Source organism: Protopterus annectens, chromosome 4.part0 (assembly GCF_019279795.1).
Source record: "Protopterus annectens isolate FY-2018-M chromosome 4.part0, PAN1.0, whole genome shotgun sequence".
Classification (NCBI taxonomy): domain Eukaryota; kingdom Metazoa; phylum Chordata; order Ceratodontiformes; family Protopteridae; genus Protopterus; species Protopterus annectens.
Window position 1 is genome coordinate 585,813,579 of NC_056733.1, and position 14,883 is coordinate 585,828,461.

The 14,883-nt window shown below is 39.0% G+C and overlaps 1 protein-coding gene across 1 annotated transcript in view; it reads left to right on the forward strand.

Annotated features, from left to right (window-relative positions):
- Positions 1-14,883, forward strand: part of ACACB (acetyl-CoA carboxylase beta) — a 1,510,375-nt gene that overhangs the window by 1,276,089 nt on the left and 219,403 nt on the right. The window contains exon 44 of the mRNA XM_044068517.1: positions 6,991-7,087. Coding sequence (XP_043924452.1) covers positions 6,991-7,087 — 97 coding nt within the window. The remainder of the gene's footprint in view (positions 1-6,990; positions 7,088-14,883) is intronic.

Here is a 14,883-nt window from a genome sequence, read left to right on the forward strand (position 1 = left end):
TGAGCAGAGACTAAACAAAATATAATACAAAACTGAGAAACTAGAAGTGCTTGTTTTTGGATATAAATAGCAAGATACAAGCAGTGAAAATATTTCTAGTCCCTTTAGTTTTATGTACCGGTCAGGTATATTTTTATCAACCAGAGGAGAAGTTGTGGCAGTCATTATAAAAAAGTTGAAGGATTTTATCTGGGAGTGAAAAAGTTCAAGGGTCAAGTGGGATAAATTGATCCTTCCAGTAGAACAAGGTGGTTTAGGATTAATTGATTTGTAGGGATATTTTAGATCTACACAGTCAAGGCTCATTTACATAGCAGAAGCAGAAAGCTGTAATTTAAAGTGGAAAGAGATGGTGATGAAGTGGGAGGGAAATTTAAGAAATAGGAGATAGTGGGATTTTGGATGCAGATTCGTAAGGGAAATAGCAGCCGTATGGAATATTTAGTCTCTCCTGGGTCTCGCCTAAAACCAGATAATGAACTTAATGAGACAGCATTTGAAGTTGGGAGTGAAGTTATGGCTGTGTGTGTGAACAGTTTAACCCCTTATATAATAGTCATGTAGCTGAAGATTCAATGATTGAAACAATACTAATTTCATGAACGTTAATCGTACTTTGACTTGGGCATGGGGTCCATTCCTATCACAGTATTAGAAACCCAAAAGATTTGGAAGAATAAAAAAATATATATATATTATATTAAATACCCTGAACTAAGCCAACACAACAATGGAGAAAAGAGATTTTGCCAATAGGGGTGACTGCAATTAGTGGTACAGAAGATCGGTAAGAGGGTCTGGAATTTAATGGAGAAAACTGGCAAAGAAACCAAGGTACTGAGAGCAAATAACTGTAGAGGAAAAGGTAATAGAATGGAAAGAGACCAAGAATACATTTGGAATGCAGGCCAGAGACTGCCTTCACTGTCAGGGATTGATATCAGAGTACAGGCAAGAGAAAGGGATAAGGGAATCCTAAGAGAGAGAGAGCCGCTGCAATAATGTTTTTAGTTGAATCTTGAACAGAAACTGCTGTTAAAAAAGAATACTTAGTAGTGCATATAAAATATTTATGATAACTATAGAAACCAATCCGAAGAGGTTGGAAAGGATTGGGAAGAGAGACTGGATAAGAAATTCACAAGGAAACAATGGGAGACATATGTATTGTTTTTAAATATGCAACAATGTGTAGAAGATTCAGGATTTGTGCTTGGAAATTTTGCATACTCCAACAAATATTTCTTCAGGTAAATGGCAAATGTTGTAGGTGTGATGGAGAAGAAAGAGGTAACTGGGAACATGTGTTTTGGGAGTGTAATGAGTTGGCAGACTTTAAAAAATCCCTACAGAGTACTCTGTCAGAAATATCAAATGAGCAAATGGGTGTAACTAAGGAAATTCTTTTTTTTTTTTTTTTAGCTAGGATACAGGCTCTGAATTGTGTAGAGATAGTAAGACTGGGTTACAGGAAAGTAAATAATGTGGGAAGAAATAGCCAGGGAATTGTTATGGCTAGGCTTGTATAGGCCCTAGGGCTGATAGCCTAGTACCAACCTATGAACCTATTAAGTTTAATTCTGGTGGCTGCCAAAAAAGCTATTACTAGAAAATGGCTGTGTGTGTGAACAGTTTAACCCCTTATATAATAGTCATGTAGCTGAAGATTCAACAATTGAAACAATACTAATTTCATGAACGTTAACAGAGACAAAATAACTATAAGAAGGATCGTTAGAAAAGGGTAGGAGCAAAATACATAGAAACAAAAAAATGGAAATTGTGGGAACAGCACATGCAGTGTAATGTTTTAGAGGAGGAGTGAGGTTTAAGGGAAGGCAAGACTAGATCATTTTATGTAATGTTGGATTGATGATAATTATACAAAATAGTATGTGTGATGTTATAATGTTTGCAGCTGGGAATATGTTAATTTGGTTTGTTTTCTTTCTATAAATGCATGTTTACCTATGTCTTAAGTGATAATTCAGTGAAGGTGTTTTTAAAAAAGAGAGCTATTTTCAACACTCTACCAAAAGGAGGAGACAGTAGTGTCCTTAATACATGTGGCTAAATGGGGTATACCACAGCATTAGGGTCACTGAAAGCCATTAACTGTCAAGCACATGTGGGATTATGACACGTAAGCTGGCAGCAGCAAAACTTGATAAGTGTAGCTTGAAATGTGGTTGTGATTAAATTGATGACTGCTTCCTTGGTTACAGTGATCAGAAGGAAAGTCTGGCTTTGCCAGAATATATGAAACACAACTCATTAATGTTTAGTTTGACAGGGGAAAAGCTCCTGTCTGGTCCTCTTTCCAATAAGAAATGTAATAGAAGTTGGAGTAGAAATGGTCAAGACCCTTCTTTCTATCAAGCACCTCTTTCACTACCATCCCAGTGCCCAAATACTGTAAATACTTTCCCAAACAATTGTGGCTGTTTTACTAAATGCATACTAAGAAGGCGAGTTTTGAAAAAGAAACCATTTTAAAATCAGCAACAAATTTTGGCTGCTAGAAGTATACAATGTTAAGGACACAGACAGGATCACAGATTTCCTATATTGTCTCAAAACCTGAGCTAGCTATAAATTGGTATTTTTTCATGGCAGTTATCACCCCTATCTTAGATGTAAGTGAAAAGAGTCTTCTTCTTATTGGAGACGCTCTCCATTCAATCCAACACCATATTCATGTGTGACTTTAACTACCCTGTTGTAACCTGGGATTCCCTCAGACATGCAGGCCCAGACATTTCTGGACTTTGTAAACACAAACTCCCTGAATCAGCTTGTCCTTACCTCCACTAATGTTAACATTCTTGACCTGGTCCTCACAAACATGTAAAGCGTAATGTGCTCACTGGTCAAGTCAGACTAAAAAGCTGTCTCCTTGGAAATAAAAATAAAACCTGTGACACCAGCTAACCCTGGAACCTTTAGAAATTATTATAAGACAAAGTTGTGACACTTAAGTGAAACCTTAGCAAAATTTCAAGCCCCTTAAACCTTGAGAAAACAGCTTCCTGTGTGAAATTGTTAATGAAAAGAGTGTACAATCATGTTAATGGCTGCATAGTGACAGCTATACCTACCTTGAATAAGTACAAGATAAACTCATAAAACAAGCCACTCTGATAGAATTCCAAAGTCAATAGGTTGTATAACAACAGGAAGAAAATCATGGTAAAAATTAGAAAGTGAGATGCCCAATAAGGTAAAAACTCACCTCATCAATCTAAACAAGCAGCTCAGGGCTAATCAAGTCTACCAAAGCCAAATCTAAGGTAAAAATAGCCTCCCAGGAGAAGGACAATCACAAGGCATTCTTTGTCTATGTCTGAAAACTCAAAGGCTACACACAACAATGCACTGAGATAATTGTAAATGGAGCCCACCCAAGTGATATAGCAAATCTGCCAGCTGACACATTTAGATTAAATTTTTAATCCCCTCCCCCCAGACATTCCTCAGGAAATATCCTCAGCCATAACTCCTCAACTGTCACTAGGGTGCAGGTCTTCAATGCAATGTCTGTGAGGACCAGGTCATGATTTTGTGTCAAGCTAATAGAGGAGTGCAACTGTCATTCTTCTGCAGGAGGGCAGGCCATATTTGGACATGGGTAACTACAGACTTATACGTCTGAGTTGTCTCGTATGCAATGCCATGGAAATTATAAACAATGATGTAGGAAACCTTCAGACATTGAATCCAACCAAGTTTGGGTCGTCAAGGGGAGGTCATGCCTATTCAACCTAATGGACTTGTTTGAGAAGGTCACCAAAGTAATGGATAAAGGCAAAATGGTGTATACTGCTTCCCTTCACCTAGCCAAAGCATTAAACACCATACCACACTCAGGCATTATAGAAAAACTCAAGAAGTTAGGTATAAACCCCTATGTTACCTGCCGGATAACCAGCTGGCTCAAAGATATAACCCAAGAAGTTAGGATAGGGGAGTCTACCTCCATGAAAATACCAGTCACTTGCTGAGTTCCTCAAGTCCTCAGTGCAGTGAGTGCTCCTTTTTGAAATCTACTTCTATGAAGTCAAAGCTAATGTCAAGAGCCTCTGGTTGACCATGTTTGCAGATGATTGCAAACTAGGCACATTCATGGAAACCCCATAGATACACACATAGCCTCCAAGAAGGCCTGATGTACACTAATAAGTAGTGTCAGAGCCATGGTCTAAAACTCAGTGCTAAGAAATGAATAATGGTATCCTTTGGGAAAAATGGCTAGTCCTTGAGACTTTCACTTAAGAGCAGAACCAATGGTCAGGGATTTGAGCATGCATGTTGACAATAACATGGTCTTTAACGATCATATATCTACTGTAGTAAGGAAATCATTCTATATTGTGCAACTTATAAGCAATAATATGGCATCTAGGTCCAAGGATGTCATTGTTCCAATGTACTCTGTTCTTATTAAATCAGTCATTGAATGAAATGCACCTTGTTTTATGTACTTGACCAGGCATTCAACAGCTGGAACATCTGCAGAGGTTCCTTACAAAGAGAGTACAGAGTGCAAACAACATGTCCTACATGGACCTTCTCAAAGCCCTATCCCTGTACTCAGTCTTCTGCAGACTGATGAGAGGTGATCTATGCCTGACCTACAAAGCATCCTTTGATCCTAACCTGATGGACACAAATAGCATCAGAACTATTCAATCTAAAGATCTAAATCTGGTCTGCAACATAAATAGGACATGATGGAGGGGCAGTCTAACAGGCTACCCCTTCTCTGGAGTAGGCTGTGCTTCCATGTGAAGCATGAGTTCTTCCCTAACCTAATTGAAGTGTAACTTGAACCAGTAGATGGGGAAATCAGAAAATTACCCCCTGGTCTGGCACCTATTTCTCTATTAGAAGCAGCCTGCAAATGCTTGACCACCCATGTCCAAGTTTACAAGTAGCCCTTAAAATAACCCTAGGAAATCCAAACTTGTCACCTTACATTTGGGTGCATGTATAGACTTATAAAGCCCCCCTGGGATCATAAGCCTAGTAATCACCTATGAAGAAGGAATTAGGCCCTTCTGACCTTGGACCTGTGGATGTTTGATATCAAAAGTTAGGGTTCACCATAGAAGTTTTGAGAACTCCCACATTTCAGAGGAATACTTTGCATTCTGAGTTCAGATGGTTGTACCAGAACACATTCCTTTACAGTTGACACATTGTGGAGCTGTAAAGGACTTATTCAGGTTGACAGGGGGGGGGGTCATATTATTCAAAGTTATTTCTAGTGCCAAGAAAGTCTTGAAGACCAGTATTAGATTTTTAAAGCCTAAACATATATGTGAAGGTAGAGACAATTAAAGTCCTTCCTCTTCTCAAAAGGGGCTTTTATGACTATCCTGGATGTAAAGGATGTCCACATTCACATCAGAATTCATAGAACATAGCCATTTTTCTTAGGGTATTAACTTTGCCTGCTGGCTGTTTGGGTTTTCTGATGCTCCCAGTTTCTTCTCAAAGCACCTAGCTCTAGTTTTTGCTTATATAAGACTCATTACATTCACTTCTACACATTTCTGGTTTATTATAAGGGTGAATCCAGTCAGAAGAAATTTCCGAAAGCCATCAGTTGCACCAATTAGCACCTGCAACATCTGGACTAGTCCATAAGTACTCAGAAGTCAAACATTTGCTTTTACATTCCAAGATCACTCTAGGAGCTGTTCTCAATTAGACAGACTGTAGGGTATTATTTCTGTAAGACAAAACCACCTCAGTTAACCTATTTTTCCACCAAAGGCAACACATCTCACTTCAAGGCCTTGCAGCATATGGTAGTGTCCATCTTCATGGTCCTTCTTGCAAGGTTGTAAATGAGGAAAGCTGAGAAGTATCTGAAAAGCCACTGGAATCAAAAGTGTCAAGCCCTGAAAAATGAGGATTATCTTTCCATTTTTATTGTTTTTTTTTTTTTTGCCTTGGACCTCAGTAGAATCTCTCTAACTATCCTTTATGTGCAAGGTTTAATAATAAAACTATTAAGTTTAGGGCAGAGTCCCTCCAGCAGCATCGAGTGATGTAGGTCTGGGCCTTCATGTGATGGCATCTGCCATGTCCCAAGCTGTCATCCCAAAAAAGTACGAAGACTAACAGAAGGAGAAGAATGTGAGTGAACCTGATTTCCCACAAAGGCTTGTTATTGCCAACGCAAGTGAGGTGCCTTTGCAGCCCCCTTGTCTGACATTCGTTGGCCTTTTGTTTTGATAAAGGTTTTCAGTAGTCTCTACTTTCAGTCTCATTAAATTGTAACATCCACTGTGATAAGTACCCCCTTTTATGGTTTTATTATGAGCTTGTTTTTGCTCCCAGCATAGTCTTCTTATTGCTGGGACTGTAGTTAAAAGTATTTTTGGACTGTGTGCTCCATAAAGTTTCCAAGTATGGTAATGTCTCTGGAAAAAGTTACCAATGAGTGTGCCTGTAGTAGACAGGTCGCACTGGAGGATTTTGATTTTCAGTGTCTATTCATGTCCGAGAGGATCACCTCATGAGAATTTGCAAAGAGTGCTCTTGAAGAAAACTTCCTAACAGAATGCAAGGAACCTAAGACCTACCCAGAACCACCAGCAATTCCTTGTCTTTAAGCAAAGTGATGTTTGTACCCTCAACTTCTTATGCAGGGAACCCTTCCCTATTGGGTGCTATAAAAATTCAAATTAAGGGCTATCACAAGGTAGAAGTTGCTAAATAATTAAAAAGAGGATAGCTTTCAAAAATATGAAATACTAGTAAGCTATGTTGCTTTCTTCTTAAATTGCTATGGTGCCGTTTAGGTATACTGTTAATCTTGCATGAAATTCAACAATGATAATGTACAACTTTTTTTCTTTAATAAAATGCTTTTGTTTTGCAAAGAAGTAGAACAGTGGTCTGTTGTGTATAGTCTTCTGTTTGTTATGAATTCCTCATTTGCCAACTGTCCTATCTTTCTTTCACCCCTTTTCTTACTAGGTATAAAAGGAGCGTGGCAGAGTGGTTTCTTTGACCATAACTCTTTCATGGAAATCATGAGGCCATGGGCACAAACTGTTGTGGTTGGTAGAGCAAGGTAAGTATTAAAAAAAAAAAATCTAACTGCAAGCACCAGAACAAGCTTCAGTTAATTAGCATTCAGGTGTTTAGCTGATGAAAGCATTTCATTTTTTTTAAATTAAAGACGAATTTGGATGTAAAGGTATGACATCTATATGGAGTACTGGACTGCCCATTTTAGGACTTTATCTAGAACTTGTTGAAAAGGATTGAATGTCCCTTGCATAACTCTTTGTTTCCAGAGATGCTGAAAGCATAGGGTTGAGTACATTGGCTTATTGAAAATGTGCTTGATAGGGAATTAGTGAGTTGCATTTACCAAAAGTCACAACACCACAGGGATGGAGCAGACATAATTTCTGTTGCATTCCAGCCCCCTAAAGAATATGTGATAAAATGGGCATTGCTCACAGTATGCACCCTTGATTACTCAATTTATTTGCTGACACCTTTTCTGTAACATGAGAGCATGTCAACCAAAAAAATTGTATCTGCTTTAATATGAAGACAAGCCAGCAACTTCACAGCAGAGGTGAAAACAAGACATCACTCAACAGTTAGAAATAGTCTGTTATATAAGAAAGAAAGCTAAACATGTTAGTGTTATGCATAGAAAGTCTTCACAGGCACAGGGCCTAATTTCAAAAAACTTGCTATCAGTGTAAGCAGGGTTGCCAGACATCCCTATTTGAGCTGGATTGTCCCGGGATCATCAGCCCGATCCCAAGTCCTGCACTGCCAGTTTAAATCCCGACGAAGCAGCCCTCCACTTTTTTTTTTTTGATTGGCCTGTATACCAGCATACGGGCCAAACAAAAATCGCCTAACACAGAGCTGCTTGTGTTTAATGCGGAACATCAGGCAGTTCCGCATTAAACATAGCTCCGTTTTGTGAGTTTAATTGGCTCGTATACCGGCATACGGGCCAATCAAAAATCGGTAAACACGGAACTACTTGTGTTTAATGCGGAACTGCCTGATGTTCCTTATTTAGTGTGAAAGACATTTTTTTTTGTCCCTACCCGGCCAGTCAGAAATCTGGCAACCCTGAGTGTAAGTGACCTCTTCCTCTGAGAGCAGGCTAAGAACAGGTGTTTTGGAATCTGGCCCCAGTGTAAGCCTATTTATAGATAGGCCTTACACTGAAGTAAGTCATTTAGACTGAGATCATGTCTTTTGGAATCAGGGCAGACTTACACTAAGAGCAACTCTTTTGGAATCTGACCCACAGTTGTTCATATACACTGTCAGTACATATGTAAATTTTTGATTGTGTACACATTTTTCAAGAAAAGCTTTATTTCTAAAGATGACCCAGGAACATTAAAATTGAGATGCATGAAAAGTAAGTAGTTAAAATTTTAACAAGACTTAGTACAGAAACTAACGGAAATGAATGACTAAGTGAACATGACATTAGTGAAAGTAGCCAAATACACCATGTTGACAGTTCATTGATTATTTGCTGTGTATTAATGAATATGGCAAAAAGTCAGTAAGACCCCCTAGACCAAAAAACCGACATCAGATAACCTTCTCTGGTGACTGGCAAAGACAGTGCCTTTCCTGATCCCCACAACTTTACCAACACCTGTGTTGTAGGTGATCTCTTCTGGCGAGTCTTATATTAGCGCGTCACTGTAGCCAAAGGTTGTGTCCAGCTCAACCAGTTGTACAGGCCATCAGGTCTTCAATGGCCATTTCATTGCTAGACATTCCTGCTGAAGAGGCAGTGACTTGTATTTATTTATTTTAACTTTGTTGACCAAGTTGGCGGTGTGATCTATGAACAGTTTTCATCCACAAAACTAGCCGGTTGATGGTGAAATTTACACTGATAAATGTACATTGAAATTTTGACTTCATTATTACATAATATACTTTTAAGATTGTTGTAGAAAAATGTCTTGAGCATTATATATCATTTTTTTTATATGTACCATATTGATATAGTTGAGAGAGGTCTTGTAGTGAAAAGTTTTGTATAATTGGTACAAAAATGTTAAGAATAAAGCTGAAAGAAGCATTGTATGTGTGTGTGTGTGTGTGTGTGTGTGTGTGTGTGTGTGTGTGTGTGTGTGTGTGTGTGAGTGTGTATATATATATATATATATATATATATATATATATGTCTAACTATATAGATAAATAGATGTAGTATGTTACCATTGTACAAATATTTGTTTACATAAATCATGCAGAATATATTGTGATTGTACAGCAATGTAATCAAACCATTACTGTCAGTATTATCTGCACAACCTGACAGGAGTCCACATTTTCAAAAAAAAAAAAAAAAGAAAGTAAAAATGTATTTTAGGGTGTTAAGCAAAAGCACCTGTAATTTCTTTCCTAAGTGGCATTGGTGGTAGTAAGTACAATTCTGTTCTACAGGAAAGTTACTGATTTGTGAAAATGTTCTCTCTAGAAAAAAGACTGAACTCATCCTTCCCTCCTTTTTCCCCCAGCATACTTTGACAATGTTCGGAGAGAAAGAATTAGTAAAATCTATTTCTTAGACTAAGGACAAATCTATTTCTGCCTAGGCTATATTATCTAGCCATTTTTGTTCCAAAGACTGTACATGGTGTGTTTAAGGTCATTTCTATGAACTGCAACTGGTGAATACTTTATCTGTTTACAGCATTCTTTTTCATCTTGTTATAATTGTCCAAGTATTTGCAGTATGTTTGTATACATTCACACTGCGTGAACTAAAGCTGAATATTTGCTTCATTAACATGTTATTCTTTCCTATTAGTTTTTGTAATAAATTTATTTATCTGTAATCATATTATGCCAATGTTAAGCTTTTCTCCCCAGGCATCTGCTGTCGAACTTTCCCAGTAAACAAATGTTAAATAAATAAAGTGATACTAAATGTACCAATAGACCCTGAAGGATATAATTCTAAGTTTTAGTCCTTTTAAGTGCCCTGTAGCTGCAAATGGAACAGTGGCACCCTTTTCGTTAGCTGGTACTTAACATGACAATGCTTTATATACCTAAGTAAGTGCTGTTTTTTTAATCTATTTTTGCCTCCATGACTGTTAGTGAGTGATTCAGTCTGCACAAGTCAGATTTGTTCCGTAATACTGAGTATCACCAGGTGGAGAGAAAATGCTGTTCAAAGATGCTTTCATCCATGCAGTTATGTGGGTGGTTTGTACCCTTTTGCTGTCATCCCAGCAATGAGGGCATATACTACAGGCCCTAACCCTCATAATGGTGGGAGACCATGTGATCCAGGTTACCACAAGAACCACTGTGCCTTCTTCCATGCACCCAGGATGAAGGATTCAATATATATGGCTTGGTGAATGACTGTCCACCCCAGTGACATTCCATGTATTGCTACCCCCTTCTTCGTGGGATTGTGGCATCATTGGTCAGGGCTTCATTGTTTTGTGTAAATGTATCATATAATTTTGCAGGTCTTCTGTAGTGGGTGAGATTCCCATTTCCTATATCCCCAGCTCAACACTTTTCTGAATTCTTATGTCTTAATTAAGGTGGTGCAGAGGTTAACGTTGTTGCCTCACAGCAAGAGGTTCTATGATTCGATTTTTGGCTGGGGTGCCTTCTGTGTGGAGTCTGCATGTCCTCCCTGAGTTTGCTTGGGTTTCCTCCAGGTGCTCCAGTTTTCTCCCATATTCCAAAGACATGCATTTGGAGCCTTTCTCCTCGGGCTCCTGCTGAAAATGGGCTCTGTCCCAGTCAGACTTTCCTGGTTAACAAATGTTAAATAAATGATTTTCTCTCATTCTTATATTTAGGACCTGCATGTACTTCCTTTTATTGCTTGGTCTGATATCACACATTGTGCTAGTAGAGTGATGTGTACCTTCTGTCAGTGCATGTTGTGATGTCACACACTGAGCTGGTACAGTGATGTACCTCCTGTCAGTACATTTATTTATTTATTTATTTTATTGTCATTTGTTAACCAGGGTGGTCCAACTGAGCCAATGGTCCGTTTTCAGTGGAGACCCGAGGATAAAAGTTCTAATTACAAATCGCAGTCATGCAAAAAAGAAATTAGTCCTATAAAACAACAAAAAAGGAAGTTACAACAAAAGATAATACAATAAAAATGTTTTGTACAGGTTTTGTAAAAATGATATAATGTACAGTATCAACGTGACGGTGAGGAAGCTAGGAGAAAACAAAGAAGTTATTTGCACATAGAGAGGTGGAGAAGTTTTCCATGGAACAGGAGTAAGAAGAGAAGAAAGAGTAAAGATGGGTGGGTACAAGGAAGAGTTGTAGGAATTCAGGTAGAAGCTAGACAGGAGCAGGACCATGTGTTCTGCAGGTAGTGCTTGAGTGCCAGTTTGAATTGTGATTTATGTGGGACACTTCTAATATTGTAAGGAAGGGAGTTCTAGGAATGAGTGACTGAGTATTTGTATAATGACTTGCCAATGGTTTTAGATGGTTTGCATATGTCCAACAGATGTTTCTCTGATGAGCGGAGTTGACTTCGGGGGTTATATTGTGATACAATATTAGAGATAGAGGGGCAGGATGGAGTGTATTATAAGTAGTTGTGGAAGGAGAAGCTGATTTGGGAATTCAGGCCATTGTAAAGATTTAAGGGCAGGGCAGTGATGGGATTTATAGGAGAGGTTAATGGCAGATGTTGCTGTTTTAGTGTAGGTTTGCTCTAGTTTGCTGAGAGGAGAAGACTGAAGGTTTGTGAGGACTGGGGCTGCATACAGTAGACTGTGTAAGAGGAGAGATCAGGCTAGGGTGGGTTTGGAGGAGTTAGAAAGAAATTTGTGATTTCAGTATAGTAGGCCAAGTTTTGGGTGAGTTTTTTATGCATAAATTGATATGTATGTCAAGTTTTAGTTGGTAACACCAAGTAATTTAGTATGTGGATCAGGTTTGATGGTGGTGTTAGGGGAGGTAATGGAGGAGGAGGATTTATGTTGTGCAAGGTTTTTTGGAAGGAATAACAAGAGTTTAGTTTTTTTTTGGAATTTAACATTAATTGATTGTCAGTGAGCCAGGTCTCTATGGAGGTGACAGTATCTTGGGTATGTGAAAGGAATTCAGGGATGCTGTTGGCTGTGATTATGAGGGTGGAGTCATCAGCATATTGTAAGAGGGTTAAGAGGTTAGTAGTGGAGTATAAGTTATTGGTAAAAATGTTGAACAAGAGGGGACCCAGGATAGAGCCTTGGGGAACTCTGGTGTTGGGCAGAAAAGGAGAGGAGGTGGTTTGCTAGCATATAGATTGAAGATAAATAACTAGATAACCAGGATATGGAGAAGGGGGAGAGGTGAAGGTCAGAAAGTTTAGTTAATAGTTTAGAGTAGGAGACTGTATCGAAGGCTTTTGAGTGATCAAGAAATAGGAGTGAAGTAGGTTGTTATCACAGGTTTCTGTCACTGTTTCAGTGAATGAGAGAAGTGCAGTAGATGTGCTGTGGTGTGGTCTAAAACCATGTTGAGAAGGAGTTAGGAGATTCTTTTCAAGCAAGTATTTGAGTAGCTGGAAGTGAATGCATTTTTCAAGTATCTTGGACAGTGGGGATAGTATAGCTGAGAGAATAGCTTGAGGGGTCAGTGGAGTTACCTCCCTTGTGGAGTGGGATTGTGTAAAAGCATTTCCATATGTTGGGGATGACAGCCTCAGTGATAGAGCGATTTATAAGGATAGAAATAGGGTAGGCAATAGAGCTGGCAGCAATTTTAAGAAAGTGGGGAGGTAGATTGTCAGCAGAGGGAGAGCAAGGTTTGAGTTTGTTCAATTGGGATTTGATAAAGGAAATGGGAACAGGATAAAAGAAAAAAGTATTAGAGGAAGGTGGACTGTGAGGTAGGGGCAGAGAAGAGGGACTGGTACAGTGTTGAGTTAGTCTCTGAATTGTGTCTATAAAATACTGATTTAATAGAGTAGCAGTTTCTGTGGCAGCATTGTGAGGGAAGGGGTTGGGGGTAGGAGGGGTACTAGGGCGGAAAATCTTATTGACAGTGGACCAAAAAAATTTTGGGTTCATGTGTGGGCTGCAGTGTTTGAAAGCAAAGAATTTTTTTTTTTTATCTTTGATTAAGTTTTTTACATGTGTTTCTAAGTTCTTTGTAAGATTGGAGTAGGGTTGGAGTTTTATTCTTTACCCAGGTTTTCCAAGCAATATCCCTCTGTCACTTGATCGAGAGTGTTTGCTTAGTGAGCCAGAGAGCACAGTTAGATTTAACCCAGACTTTTCTGGAAGGGGCCATGCTGTTCAGGATATCTAGGAATATCTTTTGAATGCAGTAACAGCATCATTAAGGGGAGGTTAGAAAGGAAGGTCCAGTTTATTTTGGCCAGTGAGGAGTTGAATTTATCTGGGTCAAATTGAGTCAGGTTACGTTGTTCTCTGTAGAGGTGTTCTTTGGGTGCCTGTTGAGAGTATCTATGGATATAGGTAAGAGAATGGTCGCTCAGGAAATTGGGAAGTATGCCAGGGTTGTGATAGACACAAGGATTAGAAATAAGGATCCAGTCAAGGATGGAACAAGAAGTGGAGTTATTGTTATTTCTGGTAGGGGAAGATGCGAGTTGTTGGAAGCCATATAGATTGATGGCATGAGTAAAGCAAGTGGAGGAGAGAGAAGACCAATCAATATTAACGTCACCAAGTATAATGGTTTCACAGGGAATGTATAGGGTGAGCCATGATAGATAGTTTTCTAGAATAGGGATGTGATGTGACACATTGAGTTAGTAGAAATTAAAACGTCCACTCCATGCATGCTTTGATGTCACAAACTGGGTAAGTGGCAAGTGAAGCAAGTTCATGTCAAATTCAGTCCTTTTCTTCCACTTGCACAGCTCATCACTAAAGAAATTCATGTGTTCATTACCTGTAATCCTGAAACCTTCAAAATGTTCATACAAAACCAGTATGCGAGCCATGACTCACAATGGAAATCTTTCCACTGCTTGAGAGAAGCATATGATGTGAAGTTTTATCATAAGTGTTAGTGTTTCAACTCAACCACCTGCTACAGAAGGAAAAACCTGTGGCCTACTTCTGCTCTTTCAAGGTGACATCTTTGAAGGATGTTTGACATATGGAACAGCAGGAGGGTCGCCAGTGATAAGGTCTCAGGAGAAGATAAATGAATCGGGTGACCAGTATTGATCACATTCTTCTTTGCCTGAATATGAGACAACCTCTTGCACTTCTCAAATCACAAGATGCTCATTTTCACTATCACTGCTGCAGCAGTATTCATAAAGCATAAAAATAAGTCACATTTGTGTCAGTGTGATTGTCCAGACTTTCAGAGCTTTGAATGTCACCCAGTGGGTTGGTCACCTCCTCATGCTGCAGATGTCAGACCAATGCCAAGCACAAAGCAACTTACTCCAAGTTTTTTGTCATGCTTTAGATATCAGTTAGTATTACTGGCAGGAGAATCTGGGCTTCCAGTAGCCCCCCCCCCATAATGGTAAGTACATCTCTGGAAACCTTGTGCCTTCTGGTTATTTAACAGTGCTGCATTTTATCTTCACTGTGTTTTGTTGGTGAACTGTTGTACCTCTGGGTAGAGCATTTTGCTGCAGTGCTTAGTAAGACCAATGACATCCCTGGAAAAGCATGCCAACACATGGTTGTGGCATGCAGATTCCACTGAAGAATTTACTTTGTGACTTTTTGTCTGGCTTCAGCAAACCTTGAAAAACAAATCACTCAAGGTTCATTTGAAGGGAAAAAACTCACCACAGTAGGCTAAGAGGCACTCATGAAGTTGACATCAGCTAGATCTTTCTAAATTTTTATTCTTAAGGAAAGGAGCTATAGTGGAAAGGAA